Raw genomic sequence first — 25,023 nt, 5'->3', positions numbered from 1 at the left:
TGTTATCAATGTAGCATAGGTAGAGAAGGGGCATGAGTGGACGGGAGCTGAGGAAGCGTTGTTCCAGGTCAGCCATAAAAATATTGGCATATTGTGGGGCCATGTGGGTGCCCATAGCGGTGCCACTGATCTGGAGATATATATTGTCATCAAATTTGAAAAACCTGTAGGAGAACACTTCAACCTCCCTGGCCACACAATAGCAGATCTTAAGGTGGCCATCCTGCAGCAAAAAAACTTCAGGACCAGACTTCAAAGAGAAACTGCTGAGCTCCAGTTCATCTGCAAATTCGACACCATCAGCTCAGGATTAAACAAAGACTGTGAATGGCTTGCCAACTACAGAACCAGTTTCTCCTCCCTTGGTTTTCACTCAACTGCTAGAACAGGGCCTCATCCTCCCTGATTGAACTAACCTCGTTATCTCTAGCTTGCTTCTTGCTTGCATATATAAACCTGCCCCTGGAAATTTCCACTACTTGCATCCGAAGAAGTGGGTATTCACCCACGAAAGCTCATGCTGCAGAACGTCTGTTAGTCTATAAGGTGCCACAGGATTCTTTGCTGCTTCTATATTTATTTGCACACTAAGGAAAGCCACTGCATTCTGATGTTACTGGTAAAGTTACTGCAACACTAAATATGGAATGTAAAGACTGAAATGAAGTAACATAAATAAATAACACTTGCTTCTACAGTGCAAATTGTATGTTGTGAATGTATAAGTTAGTGCTTACAAAAAGTTTAAACTGTCACACTTAATGTCACCCTGGTAATTGTGCATCTTATTGGTCTTTCTTGCAGTGTAGTTGTGGCCGTGTCAGTCCCAGAATATTAGAGAGACAAGGTGGGCGAGATAATATATTTTATTGGACCATCTTCTGTTGGTGAGAGAGAGAAGCTTTTGAGCCACACAGAGCTCTTCTTCAGGTCTGTGTGAGTCGAAAGCTTGTCTCTCACCAACAGAAGTTGGTCCAATAAAAGATATTACCTCACCTACCTTTCCTTTTTTGTAGACAGTTTTAAACATAGTTTATATGATATTTACTTTCTGGGGGGAGAAGGTAGTAAAAGTTATATCCATTCCTTTTAGACAGTTTCTCTTTCCTTAAGCAAAGAGGGAAACTTCAATTTTTAATAGGAAATAGTAAAATTTTTTAGAACTGATAAATTATAAAGGAGGTGTTTAAAGCTAAAACATTTGACAATTAATAATACTTGTCCATAGTTGTAGAAGTCTCAAGGTTAGCTAAAGATTTTACTCCTCTCTCTTCTTTTTTTCAAGTTCATGCATCAGACAATCAGACAATTTTAAACAATCTCAACTTTGTTTATTAGCATTTAATGTTAAAATCAGGCAGTTTTTTGCAGAAGTATTGGACATTTTTATTTACCTGTTTTCAACTATATTTTGAAAATATAACACATTCCATTAAAATATTTTGTGCAGTAAGCACCCATTTTTATTTGAAGTCTAGCTTGGAAAACAGTTCAGTATTCCACATTATAATGCAATATTCCATTTTGGTGAATTTTTCTTCATATTGTAGTTTGAGGAATTTCCTTGTATAACCCATTTACATGTGTTCACAGAGGACATCAAAATTGCATAGTCAGACACCTCTGATGCACAGCACTTATTTGTATTCTTTTCACACAGCAGTTCATTAACAGATGATTACTGTGCCTGGCTTTTCAGCTTGCTCTGTATTTTGATTGTTAAATGGGATGAAGCAGAATTTCCAGCTGACAAATGGATCTGCAGACCACATCCCCTCTGTCAATTGAATGTCATGACACCTAAACCAGTATGCTGTTGCGATTAGAAAGCTGTTTATGAAGTATAGCCAGGGGACATTCATCTCCATGTAGGCTGGAATCTGAGCACCAAGCAACAAGATGATCATCTGAAGGAAAACAAAAGGTGTCCAAGTGCCAAGAAAGCAGATGAGGAGTCTTGTCAAAAGCTGCTTTTTACAGACAGTGCAATCACAGTCAGATGCATATGAAAAGATTAAAACAGTCACACTTGTAAAGGAAATAATCCGGACAGACCGCACCATAGTTATAACTTCCGACCAACAAATCACAAGAGCCACACCTATAACAAACAGGATGGCTAATGATAGCCAGTAGCTCTGAACACTGATATAGAAAGGGCATGTAAAAAAGTGGTTCTGTATTTCTAACTCTGCAGAAACAGCTGGAACTTTCAGAATATAAAAGAGGACTGAAATCCATATAAAAATCACAGCAAGTATATAAAGTAGTCTTTGACCTATGCTAGCAGGTTTAGGGGGTTGAGCTATAGTCATGTAATAATCCAGAACAGACACAAGACAAACTGGGTAATGCAAGACACCATACATAAGGGAAATTATCTGAGTGAATAGACAAATGTGGTACTTGGTAAATCTCACACCCCAAAGTGCAAAGTCCTCAAAATAGGAGATGAAAGCTATATTCACCAGAAGTGTGAAGTCAAGGAGTGCCAGTGAAATACAGAAATATCCCATAAAACTTTGTTTTACATCCCATCTTCTAACTCCCAACATGAAGAGATTGAGCGACACTTTTCCAAGCATAATCAGGAGCAGCATACAGCTAGCTTCAAGAGGTTGATTGAGTTGGTTGTAGTATTGAAGGGAACAATTTGCACAAGACATGGCAGCCAGTCTTCAAGGATAAGAGCCAGCAAAATAAATCTTACAGGACACAGTTGTTCATACCTGAAAAGAGAGTTAATGACAGTCTTGGAAAGTATATTAACTGATTACTGTTGTAACTCTCCAGCCAATCATAACTTCCCCTCTGGAAGGGATATTACGAGCCACTTGACTTTCAATGGTCCCTTGAAATGTGTTATCCACTTATGCTAAACAATCTGTTCCACCTTATATTTAGCTGTGACACTCTTAGTACATTTCCCAGACCTGAAGAAGAGCTCTGTGTAATCTCAAAACTTCTCTCTCACCAATAGAAATTGATTCAAAAAAAGATATTACCTGACCCACCTTGTCTCTCTTATTTCCTGGGACCAACACAGCTACAACCACACTGCATACTATCATAACTCTGTTGTCAGTCGAGCAGTTATAAAACTCCTACTTGAATTTTCACAAGTCTTTGATTGTGAATAAAGCTTAAATGAAACACCATTTTATTGACAGCAAGTTCCTTTATCTTCTGTACATGTTCTTAGTTTTGAGAATTAAAAGATCTGTCATCTGAAATAATTTAAATGTAGGTTTTATTTTTACTGAGCGATTTCACTATTTGTTTTCCATTTGGATTTTTTGGGTTTCTTTTTATACATTCATTTCTATACAAAGTGAGCCTGGGATGGCTGCTTCACCTACATCGGCATGGTAACATCCTCATGCTTAGGCTGTCCTCTGGAAGAAGTCATTTAGCTTTCCTCCATTGTTCCTAGAGAATCAGGATGTGGTAAGATCAACTGTCCTTATCTGTGTGTTTAGAGAAGTGAATAAGAGTAAATGAATTAGATTGCCACCTCATATAATTTTAAAAATCTGTTTCCTAATCCCACAAAGCCAATAATTATCACTTTTTCATTTTTTTTTTTAAAAAGTGGCTCTCTCTCTCCTCACCCAGTCTTTTACAAAGAAGCCACTACAACCCTGTGGGTGATGTCTGCTCGCTTGCCTTCTCCTCTGCCTGCCTCTTGGAGAAAATAGGGTGTGGGGTGCTTTAAGCCACAGTTTCCCCAGGAGTAGCTCCTCCTGATCTGCCGAGGAAGCCTTGCAGATTGAAGCAGCCTGAGTCTAGAGCACTCTTAGGCCCTTGTGCACAGAGGCATGTGTAGTATGGCAGTACCAGTTGTAGTTAAGGTGGAGTTAAGTTTTGCACTTTCAGCCAATGTTCAACTATTTTGTTACATATGAAAAACAGAGCGTATCCTTCCCTAAATTACAGTACTTTGAATATAGAATTAATTTTCTGAAAATTTACAAGTAAATCCATTAATTAGGTTAAGTAATCAAAAGTGGGTCCTTTAAAAAAATTCGCATTGGGTGTCAGACTTTTTGTGTCTAATGGTTTCAGAACAGAGTAAGACACTTCAAATAATTAAAACTCAAATTTTGTGCATCCGGCTACATTTGAAGAATTTTGGGGAAAATTAATGGTAACTTTTTGACATTATTCTTCATAACAGTTTCTCCTTCAGCAGAGACTGATGAATAATATTCCACTATAGAGAATTCTATGAAGAATTGCCCTCTTTCAAAATGGCAGCCATCTCCTCCTCTTGTTCACTATGAGACTAAAGCCACCAACTGTCCTCAAGGGTGTCAGGGTCCACCATCACTCTGAGGGAATCTTGGTTTCATTTCTGTTGGGGACAGTTGGAGGCTGTGGCCATTTTGAAAACAGGCATTTTCCTGTGTTAAAAAACTGAGGCAGCAAAGGTGGGCATATACTAGTGCCAAATCGTGTGTGCCATATTCACATGAGTGAGGTTCCAATTCAACTCCCACTGATTTCAATTAATTTTGAATTGGATTTTTTAGTTCAATTAGCTTCAATAATACTCACTTGAGTAAGGTAAGTAGGATTTGGCCTTTAATAACAGTGGTTCGATTTCCTTAGAGAACTTGTATGCTACCACTTCCATAGTTAAACTCATCTTTAAGCATATCTTTCTCAGCTTTTACACAAAAATTAAATACCACTTTCCCAAGATTGTTTGATATTCTCCCTATTGTAATTTATCTAATCCCATTCTTCATCCTATGTAGGATCCCATCAGGGGTGAAAGTAACTTAAAGGACTTACCGGTACGCTGGAGTCCTGAGAAGGGGGCGGGACCTTTAGAGCCCCGGGCCCTTTAAATCACTGCCAGAGCTACCAGCTTCAGAGCCTGGAGCCCTGGGCGGCGATTTAAAGGTCCCAGGGCTCCGGCCGCTGCTACCGCCCCGGGCCCTTTAAATTGCCGCCAGAGCCCCACTGCTGGAGCCAGCAGAGATTTAAAGGGCCCAGGGCGGTAGCGGCGGCTGGAGCCCCAGGCCCTTTAAATTGCCACCTGAGCCCTGCCGGGGTAGCGGCGGTGGGGCTCCAGCAGTGATTTAAAGGGCCAGGGGCTCCCAGCCACCGCTACCACAGCGGGGCCCCCGGCCCTTTAAATCACCACCAGAGCCCCGGGGGTCCTAGCCACCTCTGCTGGCAGCGGGGCTCTGGCGGGAATTTAAAGGGCCCGGGGCTCCAGCTGCTGCTGGGAGCCCTGGGCCCTTTAAATTGCTGCCTGGGGCGTACCGGCTTACTTTCATCTCTGGATCCCATTAATTTGTCATGTTTTTAGTAACTGTGATATGCAGTTTTATAACTTAATCCTGAATTACTAAACTGCAATAGGATGCTTATAAATACTGTACCATCATTATTAAAGAGCCCCGTTTCTTGAAAGCATGGTCCATAGCTGCCCTGTGAGAGAAAGAACATAAGTTGTCTTTTCATTCAGTATCAGTTTGCATTTTTCCAGAAATAAGAAAATCTTTACAGTCTCTATTATACTGCGAATGTAACATGTATAATTATCTTAATATAACTTCATATATCAGATCGAGACATTTTCATGAAACATTTTCATTCATCTTCCCTACACTTTACCCTTCTCTCTTCTTCCTTACCCCAATTGTCCCCTCAGAGGTTTCTTCTTCAGTTCTCAATTTTTTTCAGCTGCTACAGACCAACTTCTGCTTCCAACATTCTATTTTTAACAAGTTAAATTTATGGTCCAAAATTTTTTTTTTTCCAGGGGAGCTGAAAAACTTTTTACCTGCCAAGACTTTAGTCAGTGTATTATGTTCCTCTTGCAAAACTCATCTGTCTGTCAGTACTTTCACCTGCTTCAGGTAAAAGAGAGCTGCAAGCATTCAGCCTATATTAGGCTGGTGTGATCAACTGTTGCAGGGGAAAACCCCAGAACTCATGTCATGGCCATTAAGGTAAATAGATAAAGAATTATTCTTCCATTCTCTTTTATGCCTGCTTTATTCATATATAAATCTCCATCCACATTTTGTTACCATTTTGCATAAATAGACAACATAGGTGAACTATGTGTAATTTAAATATTACTCTCAATGGGAAGAGAAGACGGTTATCTGGAGCTTGAATTTTACTATGTCTCCCACTTTAGTGATAGCTAGTGGATATATACCTCAGGTTAGAAGGTGGCCATAAGGCTTTCAATATACTATACACACATTTATACTATACTTTTAAAATAATTGTACATTTGAAAGCATATTGTCAAGTTCGGGACACATTTAGCCTGGTTACACTTGGACAGATCTTTCCACGTTTAATCAAACAGCAATGAAAATACTTTACAGGTGAACTGCTAAATCAGGAGGCAAAAGAAGGTCCAATCTTAATAAATGGCTCTTAATTTTGTTTGCACCATCACCTGCACCTAGAAATGTTGTTTGCATGTGCAAATTTAGTCACTGGTGCATGCAAGTGATTTATAGTGTTTTCAGAACTGCACGCACAAAATTAGGAGGAGGGCTGGTTCTATTGAAAAATTTGCCCTTCAGATCAAAATTTTCAGTGATGAGTACTTAAAGTTATGCTCTAAAGCCATGCTTCGGCACCTAAGTATAACTGTCCTGATTTTCAGAAATGTTCATTATTAGGGCTGTCAAATGATTTTTAAAAAATTGCAATTAATCACAAGATTAAAAATTTTAATTGCACTGTTAAACAACAGAATGCCAATTTAAATTTATTATATTTTTCTACATTGTCAAATATATTGATTTCAATTACAACGCAGAATAAAAAGTATACAGTGCTCACTGCGTTTCATTACAAATATTTGCAGTGTAAAAAGAGTGCAAGTTGAAGCATGAAGGGGCATATGAATGTTTAGCATATCTGGCACATAAATACCTTGCAACAACAGTGCCATACGAGCATCTCGTCTCACTTTCAAGTGACGTAAATAAGAAGCGGGCAGCATTATCTCTCGTAAATATAACAAGCTTATCTGTCTTAGCAATTGGCTGAACTAGTAGTAGGACTGACTGGACTTGTAGGCTCTAAATTTTTACATTCTTTTGTTTTTGAGTGCATTCATGAGAAAAAAATTCTATATTTGTAAATTGCACCTTCACAATAAAAAGACTGCACTACAGTACTTGTATGAGGTCAATTGGAAAAAAAACTTTTTTTGGTTTTTACAGTGCAAATATTTATAATAAAAATAGTATAAAGTGAGCACTGTACACTTTGTATTCTGTGTTGTAATTGAAATCAATATTTGAAAATGTAGAAAAATATCCAAAAATATTTATCATAAATTTAAATTGGTATTCCATTATTGCTAACAGTGTGATTAAAACTGTGATTAACCATGATTACTGTTTAATCTAGTTAATTTGAGTTAACCCCCATTAATTGACAGCACTATTTATTACCCATAAGTCTCACTGAAGTCACTGGGAACTTCAGTTGCTCAGCCGTTTTAAACCACACGCGCAAGATATTGCTTTTGATTCTAGAATTATGATTCTGCTGCAGTCTGTCTTTTGAACTCCCCTTCCTATTCCTCTGCTCTTTGAGTACCAGTTTCTTCCTGTTTGGCCACTGTTGTTGCAAGAGCTTTTTCTACTGAAGTTCATGTTATCTGAACTAGATCTATAATTCCACCTCATGAATTTTTCCACCTCTATTCTAATCTCATCTGGTAGCATCGTTAGCTTCCTTTCACTGTACAGCTCCTTTTGCTTTTGGCTTTAACTCAATTTACTGTGTGCAACATGGCCCACATTTTCAAAAGTGCATATCATGCAAGAGTTCACTCTGTAATTGTGTACTGGCTGTTGCATGTGCACAAGTCAGCAGGGGCAGCTCCATGCACCAGCACGCCAAGCGCGTGCTTGGGGTGGCAAGCCACTGGGGCACTCCGCTGGTCGCCGCGAGGGCGGCAGGCAGGCTGCCTTCGGCAGCTTGCCTGCGGAGGGTCCGCTGGTCCCGCGGCTTCGGCGGACCCTGCGCAGGCAAGCCGCCGAAGGCAGCCTGCCTGCCGTGCTTGGGGCGGCAAAATGCCTAGAGCTGCCTCTGCAAGTCAGGCAGGAGCAGTTTTGTGTGTATGTAGGCAAAGAACATTATACAATATAAATGAAAGCACTTATGAATGGATGAAAAATGTGTACTATTCTGCATACATCAATTCTCCTACCTGCTGAACATGTGAGGAAGGACCTGTGGTCAATCAGCATCAAAGGGGTTAGTGGTATTAACTCCTGAACAATAATACCAGAGTCCTTTATTCAAAGAGAGAGAACTTTTGCCCATAGCTCGTGCCCCAAATGTTGTTGCTGTCATTTTCAACTATCCAGCTACTAGTTAAGTTGTCAGCATTTCTATTATAAACAACTATTTTCAAAAGGCCTAAAAGGTTCACTGAGGGGTGAAACTCAATTAATGTAGTCATAACATTTTGTTTTCATAGAATCGTAGAATATCAGGCTTGGAAGGGACCTCAGGAGGTCATCTAGTCCAGCCCCCTGCTCAAAGCAGGACCAATCCTCAACTTTGTCAAGCCTGACCTTAAAAACCTCTAAGGAAGGAGATTCCACCATCTTCCTAGTGAAAAAGTTTTTCCTAATATCCAACCTAAACCTCCCCCACTGCAACTTGAGACCATTACTCATTGTTCTGTCATCTAGTACCACTGAGAACAGTCTGAATCCATCCTCTTTGGAACCCCCTTTCAGGTAGTTGATAGCAGCTATCAAATCCCCCCTCATTCTTCTCTTCTGCAGACTAAACAATCCCAGTTCCCTCAGCCTCTCCTCATAAGTCATGTGCTCTGGCCCCCTGATAATTTTTGCTGCCCTCTGCTGGACTCTTTCCAATTTTTCCACATCCTTGTAGTGTGGGGCCCAAAACTGGACACAGTACTCCAGATGAGGCCTCACCAATGCCAAATAGAGGAAAATGATGACGTCCCTCGATCTGCTGGCAACGCAAATGCCTTTAGCCTTCTTGGCAACAAGGGCACACTGTTGACTCATATCCAGCTTCTCATCCATTGTAACCCCTAGGTCCTTTTCTGCAGAACTGCTGCCTAGCCACTTGATCCCCAGTCTGTAGCAGTGCATGGGATTCTTCCATCCTAAGTGCAGGACTCTGCACTTGTCCTTGTTGAACCTCATCAGATTTCTTTTGTCCCAATCCTCTAATTTGTCTAGGTCCCTCTGTATCCTATCCCTACCCTCCAGCGTATCTACCACTTCTCCCAGTTTAGTGTCATCTGCAAACTTGCTGAGGGTGCAGTCCACACCATCCTCTAGATCATTAATGAAGATATTGAACAAAACTGGCCCCAGGACCAACCCTTGGGGCACTCCGCTTGATAACCAGCTGCCAACTAGACATGGGGCCATTAATCACTACCTGTTGAGCCTGGTGATCTAGCCAGCTTTCTATCCACCTTACAGTCCATTCATCCAGCTCACACTTCTTTAACTTGCTGACAAGAATACTGTGGGAGTCTGTATCAAAAACTTTGCTAAAGTCAAGAAATAACATGTCCACTGCTTTCCCCTCATCCACAGAGCCAGTTATCTTGTCATAGAAGGCAATTAGGTTAGTCAGGCATACCAGTGTAGGTTAAGAAAAAAGAGAGGTTAAAAGAAAGAACAGGGTAAGAAAAAAGAAAAGAGAGCCCTCTTTGCAAAGAGCAAAAGACAGCACATGGTTGTGTCAGAGAGAGAGAATTTTCACCTTTTAAGACTTTCTGTCCCTGGTTTAGACCCTCTCAGACTTGTTATCACCGCCTTTGGATCGACCCAATTAGAGGTTGTTTTACAGCAGCGTCTTAGAATTCATTTTCCTGAACCAATCCTAGAGTCCCAAGATTTTAAACAAGAGCCAACTCCCTCCTTTCCCTTCTCCTCCTTTCTCCCCCCGCCCTTTTAACTGTTTTATTCTTATCTAAAGAATAAATGATGACGTCCCTCGATCTGCTGGCAACGCAAATTAACCCCCCAGCATTTTCCCACCATGTAGTCCTTTTACAGAGGAGTTTTTATAAAAGTTAAAACCATAAGCTTTTAGTAACACACAATTTTTAACAGTTTTTCCCCTAGGTTTTAGACTAACATGGGTTATTTATTTAGTAAGCACAATGTGAAGCTGCAGCAAAGCTCCTGTTAGCAAAGCAGCCTCTGTGAGTCAGTGGATCACAGAGAAGGAGTTTGCTTCTTTACCTGCTTTTTAATGAGTTTGCTTCTTTACCTGCTTTTTAACAAGTTTTTTAAGTTTTGCAAAGGGATAATGACTTGAAAAGACAAACCTAAAACACATCCCCTTTGTATGTGTTGTAATAAAAAAAGAGCAGGCAGAAGCACCCTAGGTTTAAAACCCCAGGTTTTTAGTAACCAGGGGCGGCTCCAGGCCCCAGCACGCCAAGCGCGTGCTTGGGGCGGGAAGCTGCGGGGGCGCTCTGCCGGCGCCGTGAGGGCGGCAGGCAGGCTGCCTTCCGTGGCTTGCCTGCAGAGGATCCGCTGGTCCCGCGGCTTCGGAGGACCTCCCGCAAGCCGCGGGACCAGCGGACCCTCCGCAGGCAAACCGCCGGAGGCAGCCTGCCTGCTATGCTTGGGGCGGCAAAATCCCTAGAGCCGCCCCTGTTAGTAACAGACAGTTTATAAACCCCTTATTTTGTAAACCATTGAATTAGAAAGAAGAAGAAGATTGCTGCTTCTCCCACTTTTTAACAAATAGAGGTGAAAGTTATATTAAGGCTTTTAAGGGAATAAACACGCCTAAATGAAGACACATTTCTTTATTTAACCCCCTTGGCATAAGTGTTTCAATGAAAAAGAGCAAGCAGGGGGATTTTTATAAAAGTTAAAACCATAAGCTTTTAGTAACAAACAATTTTTTAAAGTTTTCCCCTAGGTTTTAAACTAACGAGTTATTTATTTAGTAAGCACAATGTGAAGCTGCAGCAAAGCGCCTGTTAGCAAAGCAGCCTCTGTGAGTCAGTGGATCAGAGATAAGAATGCTGCTTCTTTCCCAAACTTTTTAACAAACACAATTAAAGTTACATTAAATTTTGCAAAGGTATAATGACTTGAAAGGACAAACCTATATGAAGACACAACCCTTTTGTATATGTTGTAATAAAAAATTATGCAGAAGCACCCTAGGTTTAAAACCACAGGTTTTTAGTGACAGACAGTTTATATTCCCCTTATTTTGTAAACCAGTTGATTAGAGAGAAGATGATTGCTTCTTCCCCTACTTTTTAACAAATAGAAGTGAAAGTTATATTAAGGCTTTTAAGGGAATAAACACTTGAAAAGACATGCCTACCTGAAGACCCATACCTTCATTTAGTTCCTTAGGCATAGGTGTTTCAATAACATGTAAGCCTGCAGAAACAACCCAGGCTTAAAAACACAGAAAGCCTGTTTATAAAAGTTTCCCCCTAGGTTTTAGGCTAGCACTGGTCTTTTTTTTTTTTTAAAGTAAGGACAGCAGGCTTTTGCAGCAAAACAGCTGTCAGCAAAAACAACCTCTGTAAGCCAGTAGATCAGAGATAAGAAGGCTGCTTCTTTGCCTGCTTTTTAACAAATACAAGTGAAAGTTATATTAAGTTTTGTAAAGGAATAAACACTTTAAAAGACAAGCCTATATGAACCCAGAGCCCTTTATTTAACATTTTTACATGCATGTTTCAATTAAAAAAAAGAGAGCATGCAGAAAACACGCCAGAGTGAAGACCACAGAACCTTAGTAACAGCTAGTTTATATTCCCCTTATTTTGTAATCCAGTGGATTAGAAATTTATTTTCCTCCCCACTTTTTAACAAATTTATGTGAAAGTTATAGTAAGCTTTTATTTTCCTAGGGCTTTTAGATTTAAGTGTGATTTTTGTTGTTGTTGCATTATTAGAATGTTTTTGTTTTTAAATGTTTGCAACTCATGTGCTGAGACACAGGTACAAGCTCCTGTGTTTGTTTTGGGTTCATAGATTTTATTAAAATAATACAACACAGGCTGGAGCTGGAGCTTTTTTTACATTTTAAAAACAGGTAAGACTAATTAGGCTAGCCAGTGCTTCATGCACTATAGTCTGCCTTAGCAAGGCTCTAGGGGTCACTCCTTCAGTTTGCTTGTTTTTTTACACAGACTTTTTTCCTAACTTTTTAAACGCTGTTCAAGTTTTAAAAAATGGCAAGATTGCATTGAAAGATACTTTATGAAAGTTATAAGTATTTTATTCCATTTACTGATTGTAAAAGACAAAAACCATCGCTTTGTGACTGCATGACGCTTAGAGATAGCCTATCTGAAGACTACCCTCACCCCTTGACTTTCCCCCATACTTTTAACACTTGCTAAACATAGTGTTTTATTATATAAAGGTTTTTAACATGAAAATACAGAATTGACTGAAATGTAACATAACATGACCTTTTAAAAGGATATTCTGTATGCAGTGAGGCCTATTTGAAGCATTATGTTTTTTTAAAGTTTATTATGAAAAAGCAGTATTGCCTGAGCTGTAACAAAACAAGGCCCCCTCTTAGGGATATTTTGTAGAAGTTTAGTGAACTAAAAAGGCTTAAGATACTAGCCTGTTCTTTTAAAAATAGTGTTTTTAAAGTACCAAAACAACAACTAGGTATGAATATGAAAACTGGCAATTGAGGGGAGTTTACATATGTGTTTTAATTAAAAAAAAAAACAAAAAAATAAAACCAAGATTGCTTTTTAAAGTTTGGATTTATACAAAAAACACAAGAAAAAATAGCATATGTAAAAAAAAGTTAGCTGTTTTTTTACCAGAGATATGGTGCCTTCCTCACCCCCACTCTCCCCCCCCAACACATTTTTCTCCCCCTCCCTTCCCTTTTTTTTTCTTCTTTCCTCAGAGGGAAGGACCTGCTGCCGCCGCTTCATTCATTATTCGGCGGCAATAATGGCCAAGAGGGACTCAGGGACCCGCCGCCAAAGAGCCTGGAGCCGTTAAACTCCCCTCAATTGCCAGTTTTCATATTCTTACCTTAAAGATGGGCACTACATTAGCCTTTTTCCAGTCATCCGGGACCTCCCCCGATTGCCATGAGTTTTCAAAGATATTGGCCAATGGCTCTGCAATCACATCCCCCAACTCCTTTAGCACCCTTGGATGCAGGCATCCGGTCCCATGTACTTGTGCTCATCCAGCTTTTTTAAATAGTCCTGAACCACTTCTTTCTCCACAGAGGGCTGGTCACCTCCTCCCCATACCATGCTGCCAAGTGTAGTAGCCTGGGAGCTGACCTTGTTCGTGAAGACAGAGGCAAAAAAAGCAGAGTACATTTAGCTTTTTCCACATCCTCTGTCACTAGGTTGCTTCCCCCATTCAGTAAGGAGCCCACACTTTCCTTGACCTTCTTGTTGCTAACATACCTGAAGAAACCCTTCACTTGTCCCCTACACTTTCCAAAAACTTCCTGGATTGTCTGTGCACTGCTGTATTGCTCTCCCAGCAGATATCATGATGATTGAAGTCCCCCATGAGAACCAGGGCCTGTGATCTAGTAACTTCTGTTAGTTGCCTGAAGAAAGCCTCATCCACCTCATCCCCCTGGTCTGGTGGTCTATAGCAGACTCTCATTATGGCATCACTCTTGTTGCTCACACTTCTAAACTTAATCCAGAGACTCACAGGTTTTTCTGCAGTTTTATACTGGAGCTCTGAGCAGTCATACTGCTCTCTTACATACAATGCAACTCCCCCACCTTTTCTGCCTGCCTGTCCTTCCTGAACCGTTTATATCCATCCATGACAGTACTCCAGTCATGTGAGTTATCCCACCAAGTCTCTGTTATTCCAGTCACATCATAATTCATCGACTGTGCCAGGAATTCCAGTTCTTCCTGCTTGTTTCCCAGGCTTCTTGCATTTGTGTATAGGCAATTAAGATAACTCGCTGATCATTCTGCTTTCTCAGTATGAGGCAGGAGTCCTCCCCTCTTGCGCTTGCCAAACACTTTAAAACAAACATTACTGTATTATAACTGCCACCAAAACAACATTGTTTTTTAAGATATATTTGAGACAAGGGATGAGGGTTGCACTGAGTAGGAACACTTAATATTTTCTTTTTCTTGGTCTTGGAGTGAGAGTAATGGGTCAGAGAGAGGTGTTTAGGGAAGAAACAATGGGTGAACTAACCAACCCACAGGTAAGTGACTGGACACAGAAAATCAGCACTAGAACTGGGAGTAAAACCCTGGAGTTCCATTGCATACTCTGTTCTGACTGTTAAACACATTGCTTCTCTTAGAAATCACAGGTGCTAGAAAGTATTTCCATCTATAAGGTGTGGTCCAGCATAGATGCACAAGTGCAAAACAAAGTTTGTACTGCATCTATACTGTAGAGACAGACTTCAGTCTTCAGGGCTGCATCTACACAAACAAGATTTGTAGCTGTAATTCTGCAATAACAGAAACTGTAGAGTCAACAAGACTGCTGTGTTTTTACACACAACTACACCTTCCACCAATTCTACAATTGGTGGAGCTGTACTAGTGGTGAATTAGATCTGCATTTACTAGGAAGATGCAGCCACATTTGGAGGAGTGGGGGAAGGAATCAGCATCAAAAGGAAAAGATTGGAGGGAAGTTAGAAACAATAGTGAATTTCCTTGACCCTGTATGTGTGTCTGCCTCTCTCAAATTCAGCCCAAAGGCAAAGAGCTTGGCTTGCCATCTTACCTTAATGCTCTGAGGCCCCATCTACACTACAAATAGAACTAAGTCAGGTGACAACATTACAGCACTGTTATAATTCATAGTATGAATCAAACCTGGCTATCAAACATGACTGAGCAAGGTTTTAGCCCAGTTATGGGGAAACAATTCCTTTCCACACTACATAAATTAAGCTATGTTGTAGCCATGGACCAACCAAACTTTAGGTTTTGTAAAAAGAATCTTTTTCAAAATATGATACTAGAAATGTTTCATTTTAAATTCAATATTAACAAATAGTCCCTTGAAGTGTGTGCCACCAAAGCAGATTACATATTTTACAAGTCCTAATGCAAAAACATCATTATAGTAAATTAAAACTTTGTAAACTTTCTACTGCCATGGACTCAGACATCCTTGATCAAGCCTAGAACCAGTACATGAAATAACAAGTCTATTTTCACATCTGTGCTGAAATACAAGCATGAAAGAGCAGCAGAAGTGGTAAAAAATATTTATAAAATTGCTTTTAATAATCTAGCATATTAAAAATAAAATGGGTAAACAAATCTTTCTAAGTGTGATTTTTTTTTAAAGCCAGATGCCCCTTAAACAAGAAAACAAATTGGCTGTGTCTGAAAGTGCAGCCAGAGGATAATGAAGAGAGGCAAAAGATCTGCCATTTTAGGAGAGAAATTTTTCTGGAGCGAATAATCAGCATTATAAGAAAGGAGCCCAGACTGAAATGTGGAGGATTTGTCTGTCTTCAGCATAACTCTGAGTTCTGAAACCCAAACAGGTTGCAGAGGGGACAATATATCTATTTATCATACTATATGAGTGAACTGGGCCAAAGTCTGGAGCTCAGAGCTGAGAATAGGAAACATTATTTTAATGGGACTTTATACCACTGGGCTACCCATATACTGTGTTTCTTGATAATCCCATATTACTTTAATGGTTAGGGGTCAGAAGTTATGCTCTGAAGTTCCCTAACCCCAGCGTGTTAGCATCCTGCTCTCACAGCTGGTCAGCCTCATATCTGACCTAAACTTGAACTTTCAGTTCCCAGAACCACCACAAGCCTGAGTGTTGGTTGGGGGTTTGTTCTCTGCCTGGTGCCATTGTTTGTTTTCCCTCCTATGACCCACCAATGCTTCTCCTCGCCAGGCTGCACCAGCCCTCGTGCCCATCCTCTCAGATGGGGGCTGACAGTCTCACACGCCTGCTTTCTCCAAGCCAGGGGGATCAGAGAGCCCTCCTTCCACTTTGCTCACAGAGAGGAGAGTTGGGGGTGTGTGTGTGTGGGGAAAAGGGACAGTGGGCATCTCCCACAAGGAGTGAGTTGAGATGTCGGGGGGAGGTAGGGGACATCTCCCACAGTGGGAAAATTGGGATCTGGAGGGAAGGTGGCAGGTAGGGGGCATCCCCCATAGCAGGTGAGCTGAGGGCTGGGGCAGAGGTGCATGGAGGCATGGGTGGCAAGTTTGTAGAAATTTTGGTGGTGCCCAGAACCTGCCCCCCAACTCCGCCCCCCCAAACTCCACTCCCACCTGCCTAAGGCTCTGGGAGGGGGCTCGGCGGGGGAGGTCTGGGGTGCAGATCCTGGGCTGGGGATTAGGGTGTAGGAGAGGTGCAGGGTGCAGGCTTTGGGATGGAGTTTGGGGTTGGGAAGGGGTGTGTGGGAAGGGGGAGGGGGTGCACCTTCTGGGGAGGGAGTTTGGGGATAGGAGAGAGTACAGGGGTGAGGGCTGTGGGGCTGAGGATGAGGGATTCATGATGCAGGAGGGGGCTCAGGGCTGGGGCAGAGGATTAGGGTGCGGGGGGATGAGGGCTCTGGCTGGTGCTGAGATGTTCATGATGCAGGAGGGGGCTCAGGGCAGAGGGTTGGGGTGTGGGGTGAGGGCTGTGGGGCTGAGGATGAGGGGTTCATGATGTGGGGGGGCTCAGGGCTGGGGCAGAGGATTAGGGTGCGGGGGGATGAGGGCTCCGGCTGGGGTTGAGGATTAGGGTGCGGGGGGATGAGGGCTCCAGCTGGGGATGAGGATTAGGGTTCGGGGGGATGAGGGCTCTGGCTGGGGCTGAGGGTTTGGGCCATTGGAGAGGCTCAGGGTAAGGGCAGCCTGCCTTGCCATGAGTGGAGAGCAGGCACTAGGACCCTGGGGCAGCAGACAGCCGATCTCTGACAGCTCCAGCAGGCAGGGGAGAGGCGCGGCTGCCTTTTGTCAGGCGGGGGCGGCGGCGGCGAGGGTGTGTGGCAGGGGGGGCTCAGACCTGCTCTAGGCAGGGACGCAGCGGGGCGGGCCGGGGAGGCCCACGGGGGCCGGGGCCCGATCCAGGCAGGGCCGAGGGAGAGACCCAGCTCCAAATATTACTGGAGCAGGGCCCCCGGCCCTGAATATTCCTGGAGCCCGGGCACCGCAGGTGTATATAACCTGCCGCCTATGCATGGAGGGGTTGGGGTCCTTCCTCATAGTGGGTGAGCTAAGGTCTGGGAACAGAGGGGGCATTTCCCATAGAGGGTGAGTTGAAGTCTATGGCAGAGGTAGGAGACATCTCTTGCAGCTGGGTGAGTTGAGTTCTGGGGGCGGAGGGGAAGGGGACATCTCTCAGGGCGGGTGTACTAGGACTGGGGGGAAGGGGCATCTCATGCTGGGTGAGTTGGGTTGTGGGGGGATAGGGGTCTCTCATAGTGGATAAGCTGAGGTCTGTGGACAAAGAGGTGGGAAAAGCTGGCCACAGCAGGTTAGTTGGAGGGGGTATCTTCCCCAATGGGTGAGGTGGGGTCTCAGAGCGAGGGGGGAGGTCTCACGGTGGGAGGGGTCTCTCCTCACGCCGGTGAGGTGGGGTCTCAGAGCGAGGGGGGAAGTCTCGTGGTGGGGTGGGATGGGTCTCTCCCCTGGCGGGTGAGGTGGGGTCTCGGGGCGAGGTCTGAGGGTGGGGAGGTCTCTCCCCACATGGGTGAGGTGGGGTCTTGGAGTCCGAGTGAGGGGGGAGGACTCGGGGTGGGAAGGGTCTCTCCCCTGGCGGGTGAGGTGGGGTCTCAGAGCGGGGTGGGATGGGTCTCTCCCCTGGCGGGTGAGGTGGGGTCCCGGGGTGAGACAGGGTCCCCTGGCGGGTGAGGTGGGGTCTCAGGACAAGGTCTCAGGGTGGGGAGGTCTCTCCCCCGGCAGGTGAGGCGAGGTCTCGGGCGAGGAGGAGGTCTCTCCGCCGGCGGGTGAGGGGGGGTGTCTCTCCCGGGGCGAGGTTTGGGGCGGGGGCTCTCCCCGGGCGGGTGAGGGGGGCTCTCGGGGCGGGGGCTCTCCCCGGGCGGGTGAGGCGGAGTCTCGGGGCGAGCCGGGGTCTCCCGCAACCGGCCGGGGCAGGGAAGGCAGGCGGGCTGCCCAAGGCTGGGACGGGCGGTTTGTGCCGGTGGTGGGAAGTCCCTGCTCGCTGAGCTCGGAGGAGCCAAACCCACCTGCAGACGCTGCCTCCTCGCCTGGCAGCCCGCGGGAAGTGGCTCGCTGCGCCTCAGCCTCCTTCCCCCCCAGCTCCCCGGCCGGCGCTGTCCCGTGCCGCGCTGGCCACGCGCGTGGAGTGGGGGGGCTCGGGGCTGCTCCCCCAGCTTCCCCGTGGGGCCGCTGCGGCTGGCGGGGTCCCCCCGGGCTCCGCCCTGGGAAGTGAGACGGGCCTGGCGGAGGAGCAGCCGCCCACAGGGAGGGGACTGCTGGTGCGGAACAGCGCACACAGCCCTGCCCTGCCTGGCACCCGCGGCGCTGGGCGGGCCCGCACAACCAGCTGGGGCTGACGAGAACTGGGTGTAGCCGCACCGCAGGGCCCCTCTGCCGCTCCCTGGGGGCGCCTGGCCCCCGCACGCCCCCTGCACCCGGGGCGGGGTTGAGACCCGTCACACGCCGTTCCCCAGCTAGCTGGAGTCCTGCCGGCCGGGGTCAACAGCGCGGGGGCCCAGACTGGAAAGATAGTTTGCTTAGTTTCTCCCCTCCCCAGGGCCCCATGCTGGGAAAACAGGCGCCCAACTTCCTCACACTTAGGGTGACCAGATGTCCTGATTTTATTGGGACAGTCCCAATAGTTGGGGCTTTTTTTTAATATGGTCCCCTATTACCCTCCCACCCTGTCCCAATTTTTCACACTTGCTATCTAGTCACCCTACCACTGTTGTGCACCTCTTCAGGTCCCAGGAGCAGAGAAGGGCCCAGCAAGCACCAAAAGTCAGAGCATAGGGCACGGGGGTGTTTGGGTACAGGGCTTTGGGCTGTCCAATTTCTAGTCATAGGCTCCTAGACATGTAGGGCTGGCCGGGACCTGGAGAAGTCATCAACAGAATCAGCTAAACCTCCACCAACCTTGCGCCAGGGGTTTTGTCCAACCTGCTCTTAAAAACTCCAGTGATGGTGATTCCACAACCTTCGGTGGAAGCCTGTTCTAGAGCTTAACTACCCTTGTAGTGGTGACCCCTCTCTCCGATGCCCAGCCAGGGCCATTGGAGCAGTGGCAATAAGCACACGCAGGGAGGCAGAGGTTGGAGTTCACGGTAGCTGCAGTCTTTTGGGGGAGACCCTAAGCCATTGTTGGAGCTACTGGACTGGGAGGAGAAGATTGTGAAGGGAGCCTGATGGAGGTATTATTGTGTAGATTGAAGTTAGAGACTGGGGACTGTGCTTGTGCTCCCTGAGTGGGAGATGGGAACCAAGCACTCCTACCCCTGGCCTAGGGCAGTGTTTCCAAAAAGGTTGGTCCTAACCCACCAGTGGATTGCAGAAAGCACTAGGCAACGGGTCACAGGCCCAGTGAGGAGGAGAGAACTGGGAGGGAAGGGGAGTTGTAGAATAAGACTGCCCTGCACTCACCCCACAGCAGTGGCTCCAGTCCTGAGGTCTGGGTCCTGCTCCCCACTCCAGGTACTACAACCTGAAGCACAAGGTTACACTACTGCCCCTCTGTGATGATGAAGGGGCAAACAGGCCACATTTGAGTGAGTGCTGCTGTGGGATGAGCTCACTTTCTCCCCCGCCCCCTTCTCTTCCCCACATACAGGGGCCTCCCCTCTGTGGTGGGCTGGGTTTAGGGTTGCAGTGCTGAGGCACAGGGTGCTGTTGTGCATGGTGGATGCTCCCTTGACAGGGCAAGGAGCAAGAGTAGGCAAAGGACGCTGACCTATGATTTTGGGCCACCATTATGAATTTGGACCCTGGCTGGGCCACAATAAAAGACAAAATGCAGGTGGGGGTAGCCTTAGTAAAAAGTTTGGGAACCAGTGGGCTAGGGGTCAGTCATGGGGCCAATGAATTGTCAAGTCCAAGTGAAATCAGCAACCTACAGCATCAGGCTCCAGGAGTTTTAAAGTTTGGAATATGGAGTGTACATGTTTTGTTTTGAAATGATTTTGTTGGAGTTTGAATGTTTAATGTGCTGTTATATTCCTTTTCTAGGCACTCAGCTGATAGAGAAGATAATTCTAGATGAATGTGGATACTATTTCCTACTGTGTTACAGTGATCCTTAGCTTGCAAACTGCAGGCAACTTGCCAGCATTTGCCAGTGAAACATGTTGAGATCCAAACAGTGAGGGATGAGGATGTTGGTCCAGGAAAAGATTTATTTTATAAATTGATCCATAGAATGAAAAAGATGAAGCTACAAATACTGCTTACGGATAAAAAACTGGCACCAGAGCCCGGCTCTTGCTCTCACAGTGCAAGCAAACAAGTTGTCATAAGTAGGGTGGGGTAAATCACCAGGAAACATAAAGCCAGTGTAGCAGCTCCAATCCCATTGTTTCTTTCCAGCATAAGGCATGTAGCCAGAAAGTCGTTAGGACTGGCCAATCCCTGACAGCCACAACAGCCCCATGGTAGCTCTCTGTAGTTCCTCAAAACCAGACCAGCAGCTCCACAATTACAAATCTCTAATTGCTCAATTTAGGCATCTGCACATCTTGAATTTATTATCAGAAACATGTCTGTAGAATAAGTGCAGTCAGCTCTAGGTCAACTGTGTCCATTAGCCTTCATCTAATCTCATTGTCAACACTTTAGGAAGCATTTTATAATCCAGATGTTAGAATTGTATGATTTTCAGATGGTTGAGTGTTTCCCTTGAAACAAAAATATTCCAACTTGAAATGGGAAATAAACACTGTAGTAAGAGTAGATGAATGTGCAAGAAACAAAGTTTATGTTTTCAATGCAAAATTTTGTAATGCCATAAACATGGGAAAGACAATTCTCAGTGGCCCTTGCCATGTTGCTAAAGCTGCTTCCTGTCCTGAAAGTGTAATTACTGACAGGTTTCAGAGTAGCAGCCGTGTTAGTCTGTATTCACAAAAAGAACAGGAGTACTTGTGGCACCTTAAAGACTAACAAATTTATTTTAGCATGAGCTTTCGTGAGCTACAGCTCACTTCTTCGGATGCATAGTGTTCCATTCTATGCATCCGAAGAAGTGAGCTGTAGTCTTTAAGGTGCCACAAGTACTCCTGTTCTTTTTGTAATTACTGAAGCGCAGTAGGAACTTGATCCAAAGTCCATTGAAGGCAATGAAAAGAAACCAATTTTAAACCCCACAGTGATTGATCAAAGTGGAGGACATACCCCCTATACAATATTAGTGCCTGTAGCCCATAATAGGTGCTTTTTAATTAAGTTGCCATAAAGAAAGTCTTGTATACAGTGGATATGGCCAATGGATCTGCTTAGTAATTAACAATCTGCCTGCTCAAACCCCAAGCTCCTGTGTGGCAGCTGGGCTTACTGGCACATGAGGTGATTATCCCATTCATGGGTCTCTCCACATCCCCCTGCCCTCAGCACACGGGAGCCTGTGGCAGCTCGACTGCCAGGGACTTCTGTTCCTACAGCGTGTTGGGTAGGAATTGCAACTAAATCTAACTGAAGATTTCCAGAATGCATAACACTGGTTCCCACCCTATATATTTGGACCAAGATGATCATGATATTGTCATTCTTGTGTAGTCAATGGGAATTAGAGCCATGGAGAAGAGGGCAGGATTGGGCCCTGAGTCTGTTCCCCATTACAGAGCAAAGCCTCTGAATACTTGACAGGTCAACCTTTTTGCACCATGTTTCCACACTTAAGACTGATTAAGAAACCAGGAAACAAATTTGGAAATTCTGCCTAGTGTCCTGGTTACAATGGCATTAAATTATTAACATTACTTAGTGCTTTTATTGAATGTTTTCATATCCATAGTACAGCGCATATGTTATCTAATCTCATAACCATATTTGTTCTTTCCTAGGAGAACGTCATATCGAGCTGGTAACCCCTTACATGTAACAATACTGTGTATACAAGTGAGAAGGTATTTTCCCCAGGAATCTTTCTTTTAACAGAATGTAAATATGGTAAAGGGATGGGACTTGACTCTAGCTGGGGATATATGATTTAGGGTGTGTTCAGGTCAAATGCAATGTCATTGTTCTGTGGAAAGGAGGTGGCCCCTCCCCTCAGGAGGAAGGGAAGTGAGTTGGAGGAGAATGGGGACAGTTGAGGGACAGAGGCAAGCAGGGGGCGCCTGAGAGAGAGAGACAGAGAAACAGTGTGGGAGTAGCTGAGAGAAAGAGGGTGAGGGGAGGGGCTGGACAGAGGGAAACCAGGACAGAGAAACCGAGAGTGGATGGAGAGGCTGAGATGGGGCAGGGCAGACAGAGACATGCAGGAGAGGGGCCCTTCAGTTTTAGAGCTGTCTGATCAAGTCAGTCCATATTTGATGGCATGTTCCTTGAGCATCAGATCCAGCCATCTCTTATGACTGCTTCATACTGTCCCAGAGATCCAGAACAGGAGAACCAAAGGTCCTTCAGATCCCATGGGTTCAGTCTACTGTGTACCCCTCTAAGTAAACACCACTGGAGTCAAGTCCATCTCTACAGGAAGTTCTGAGAAGTGCTTGAGGTTCAAAGACTCATTTGGGCATTAGAGAGCACCTAGTGAAAGATTGGGAAAAGGGGAACCTTGAACTAATAATAATAATCTATAAGATATTAGCCTGTGCATACACATATATATTGAGGGACCAGGTTATATATAGTTAAGTACACTTAGTAGTAAGTTATTGTGTGTGTGTATTCAAATAATTTTTATTATATATATTATTAATATATTTAATGTTATTGTAGATAGATGGAATCCAGTTCTGTTTCTTCTGGTTTACATAAAATCCCTGTTATGTGTTTTTTTTGTTTAAAAAAAACCCCAACCAGTTGTATTGTCTTACCAACCATTAAATAACCTTTTTTCACAGTGTAACACCCACCCATCTCTCACCTGCCGAGTAAATTATACCAGTCAGTGATTTGGGGACGGGGTGACCCTTGACTGTATTTCAAATTATAACACAATAACTACTCTGAGAGGTCAGTTTATAATAACTTTAGAAGAGGAATGGTTAGCATTAAAAACAAAAAGCAAGCTGCCTCTTCCCATCTTCGATGTTCTGAAAGATTAAGGACTCTTTAGTAATGAAGCTCGGAGATTGTTGCTTGTTTTGAACATCCACAAAAGCTCCTGCAATGACCTCAGGAAGGAAATGTGTCAGATTTAAAGCTAGTTGACTTTGATTGCATATTATCTTTGATGTGTCGCTTCTGTTGTTTTTTTTAAATCGAGTTAAGAACTTTCCTTAACCAATTTCTTCCTGTTTCCAGATCAAGCTATTGACTTTTGTGTTTTTTTAAAGCCACTTGCTGATATGGTATGTTAAAGATATTACAGTATTTTGGATTGTCTATAGAAATTCAGAAATAAAGTCTTCTTGGGATTGTTTCAGTGCATATGGAAACCTTGACTTCTCTTTAAGCACAAACTCTTATTTAACATACTCTAGTACAGCTAAAAGCTGAGTCTTTAACCCATTACATTAATATTTTAATATTTTTTCAGGAAAGTTTACAAATACTTAACTCCTTTAAAGATAAAAAGTCCTGTAATGGATGACAGCAGTGATCAGAACTCTGAAATCCCCTGATGGGTAAATAAATTGCTGAAATCCCCTGATGGGTAAATAAACCTCTTCACCGCAGTTTCTTTTTCTCTGTATTCTTGAATTCACAAAACATACCAAATTACAGAGGAAGTTTGTGAGGTGATACTTTCCTTTTCAGGAATTGGTGTGGCTTTTCTTGTTGTCACCTGAAACATTGACTTATTTGCATTGTGACATTTCCTGTTGCTTCCTATTACCAAATCTCAAAATGTAACAAAGCAGTACACTGAGGAATGAGTTAGAGGAAAGGCACCTTCTAGTGGAACGGATCAGTGGATCTGCCACATGTATTATCCATCTTATAACTTAGTAGGTACTCATGCATTATGACCCGTGTGCCACTGTGTTGAACTATGACAATTGGAATGAGTGAGATTTTAGTTGTCTCATTGGAATGTGTTGCAAAATCCTCCCTCTCAGGAAAGAAGCACTTAAAACCCGCCTTAAAAAGAATCTCAAGTGAAAATGTCCCCTTCCTTCACACACCAGTCCAGCCAAGTCACTAACTCAGCTGGAAGAGAACTAAGTTCATATTCCACTTTGTCTTACTATTGTTGTCTATGACTCACTATCTTGATCTTCTATCCCCATCTGCTCAACTGTGCTCTCAGAATGGAATGACCTTGAGGTGTTGCCCCATCCTAGGGAAATAAAATGCAGCATATGTAAAACCCACTAGTTTCTTATGTTTGATTTTTTTTGAGCATTTCTTTATACTTAAAACAAAAATGATTTTCTTTCTTTGATTGGGTGGCTCTTTTGGATTTTTCTTTAGTGGGTCCCTTGCAACTTATTCAGCTGTGGGGGTGAGAGCTCAGGTCATTGAAGAACTGAAATCAAGGAATGTACCTAAGACAGATGGCTTTGACCTAGAAAAATACAAAAGCTAAATGCAGCTCTGTCTCTGGATAGTCGCTCATTACTCATTTCCTCCAGTCAGGCATTGATTCTGTAAAGACAGAAATCTTGAGGATCACTTAGATTCTTACTGACCCATCTCCCTTTTAGATCTGAATGGATAACCTCTTGGAAAAGGAATCCTCTCTGCTCATTCATGTATGCATTGTGAGTTGAGCTGGGCAGACTCAGCTCATTCTGTGAACTGGTTATCACCATGTAGGCCACATGCTTCCATAGAAGCCTCTGTTGATCTCGTAAGGCTTCTGGGGTTCTCTTTAAAGCTTTTGAGTGTTATGTCTCAGGAACAATGTTATAAAAATTGGATGTGGATTTTTTACAGGTCTCCTGAAATGGTGGAGGTGAATGGCTCTATCTCCCTAAACAGGGAAG

At 43.9% G+C, this 25,023-nt stretch overlaps 1 protein-coding gene and 1 long non-coding RNA gene across 3 annotated transcripts; one reads left to right on the top strand and one right to left on the bottom strand.

Moving 5' to 3' along the window:
• Positions 1-1,319: 1,319 nt before the first annotated feature.
• GPR160 (G protein-coupled receptor 160) lies at positions 1,320-18,446 on the bottom strand. Of its 2 annotated transcripts, XM_045031551.1 has the most exons (4): positions 18,184-18,446; positions 5,394-5,442; positions 3,360-3,467; positions 1,320-2,729 (listed from the first exon to the last, which is right to left on the bottom strand). In XM_045031551.1, exon 4 carries the CDS (start codon positions 2,664-2,666, stop codon positions 1,668-1,670), a length of 999 nt encoding a protein of 332 aa, XP_044887486.1. In that variant the 5' UTR covers positions 2,667-2,729; positions 3,360-3,467; positions 5,394-5,442; positions 18,184-18,446; the 3' UTR covers positions 1,320-1,667. The 2 variants fall into 2 exon arrangements, with proteins under 2 accessions (XP_044887486.1, XP_044887485.1); XM_045031550.1 differs by lacking the exon at positions 3,360-3,467.
• On the top strand, positions 17,066-23,500 carry LOC123378073. Its single transcript, XR_006582450.1, has 3 exons — positions 17,066-17,295; positions 21,988-22,050; positions 22,993-23,500. It is a non-coding gene; the product is annotated as an uncharacterized LOC123378073 (long non-coding RNA).
• Positions 23,501-25,023: the final 1,523 nt, after the last annotated feature.

This window comes from Mauremys mutica, chromosome 9, assembly GCF_020497125.1.
Source record: "Mauremys mutica isolate MM-2020 ecotype Southern chromosome 9, ASM2049712v1, whole genome shotgun sequence".
NCBI lineage: Eukaryota > Metazoa > Chordata > Testudines > Geoemydidae > Mauremys > Mauremys mutica.
Note: the sequence above shows the minus strand (reverse complement) of the source record. Positions and strands in the feature narration are given on the sequence as shown.

Bases quoted from the DNA above. Each gene is read 5' to 3' on its own strand.
- GPR160 (XM_045031551.1), bottom strand. From the start codon at position 2,666: ATGTCTTGTGCAAATTGTTCCCTTCAATACTACAACCAACTCAATCAA.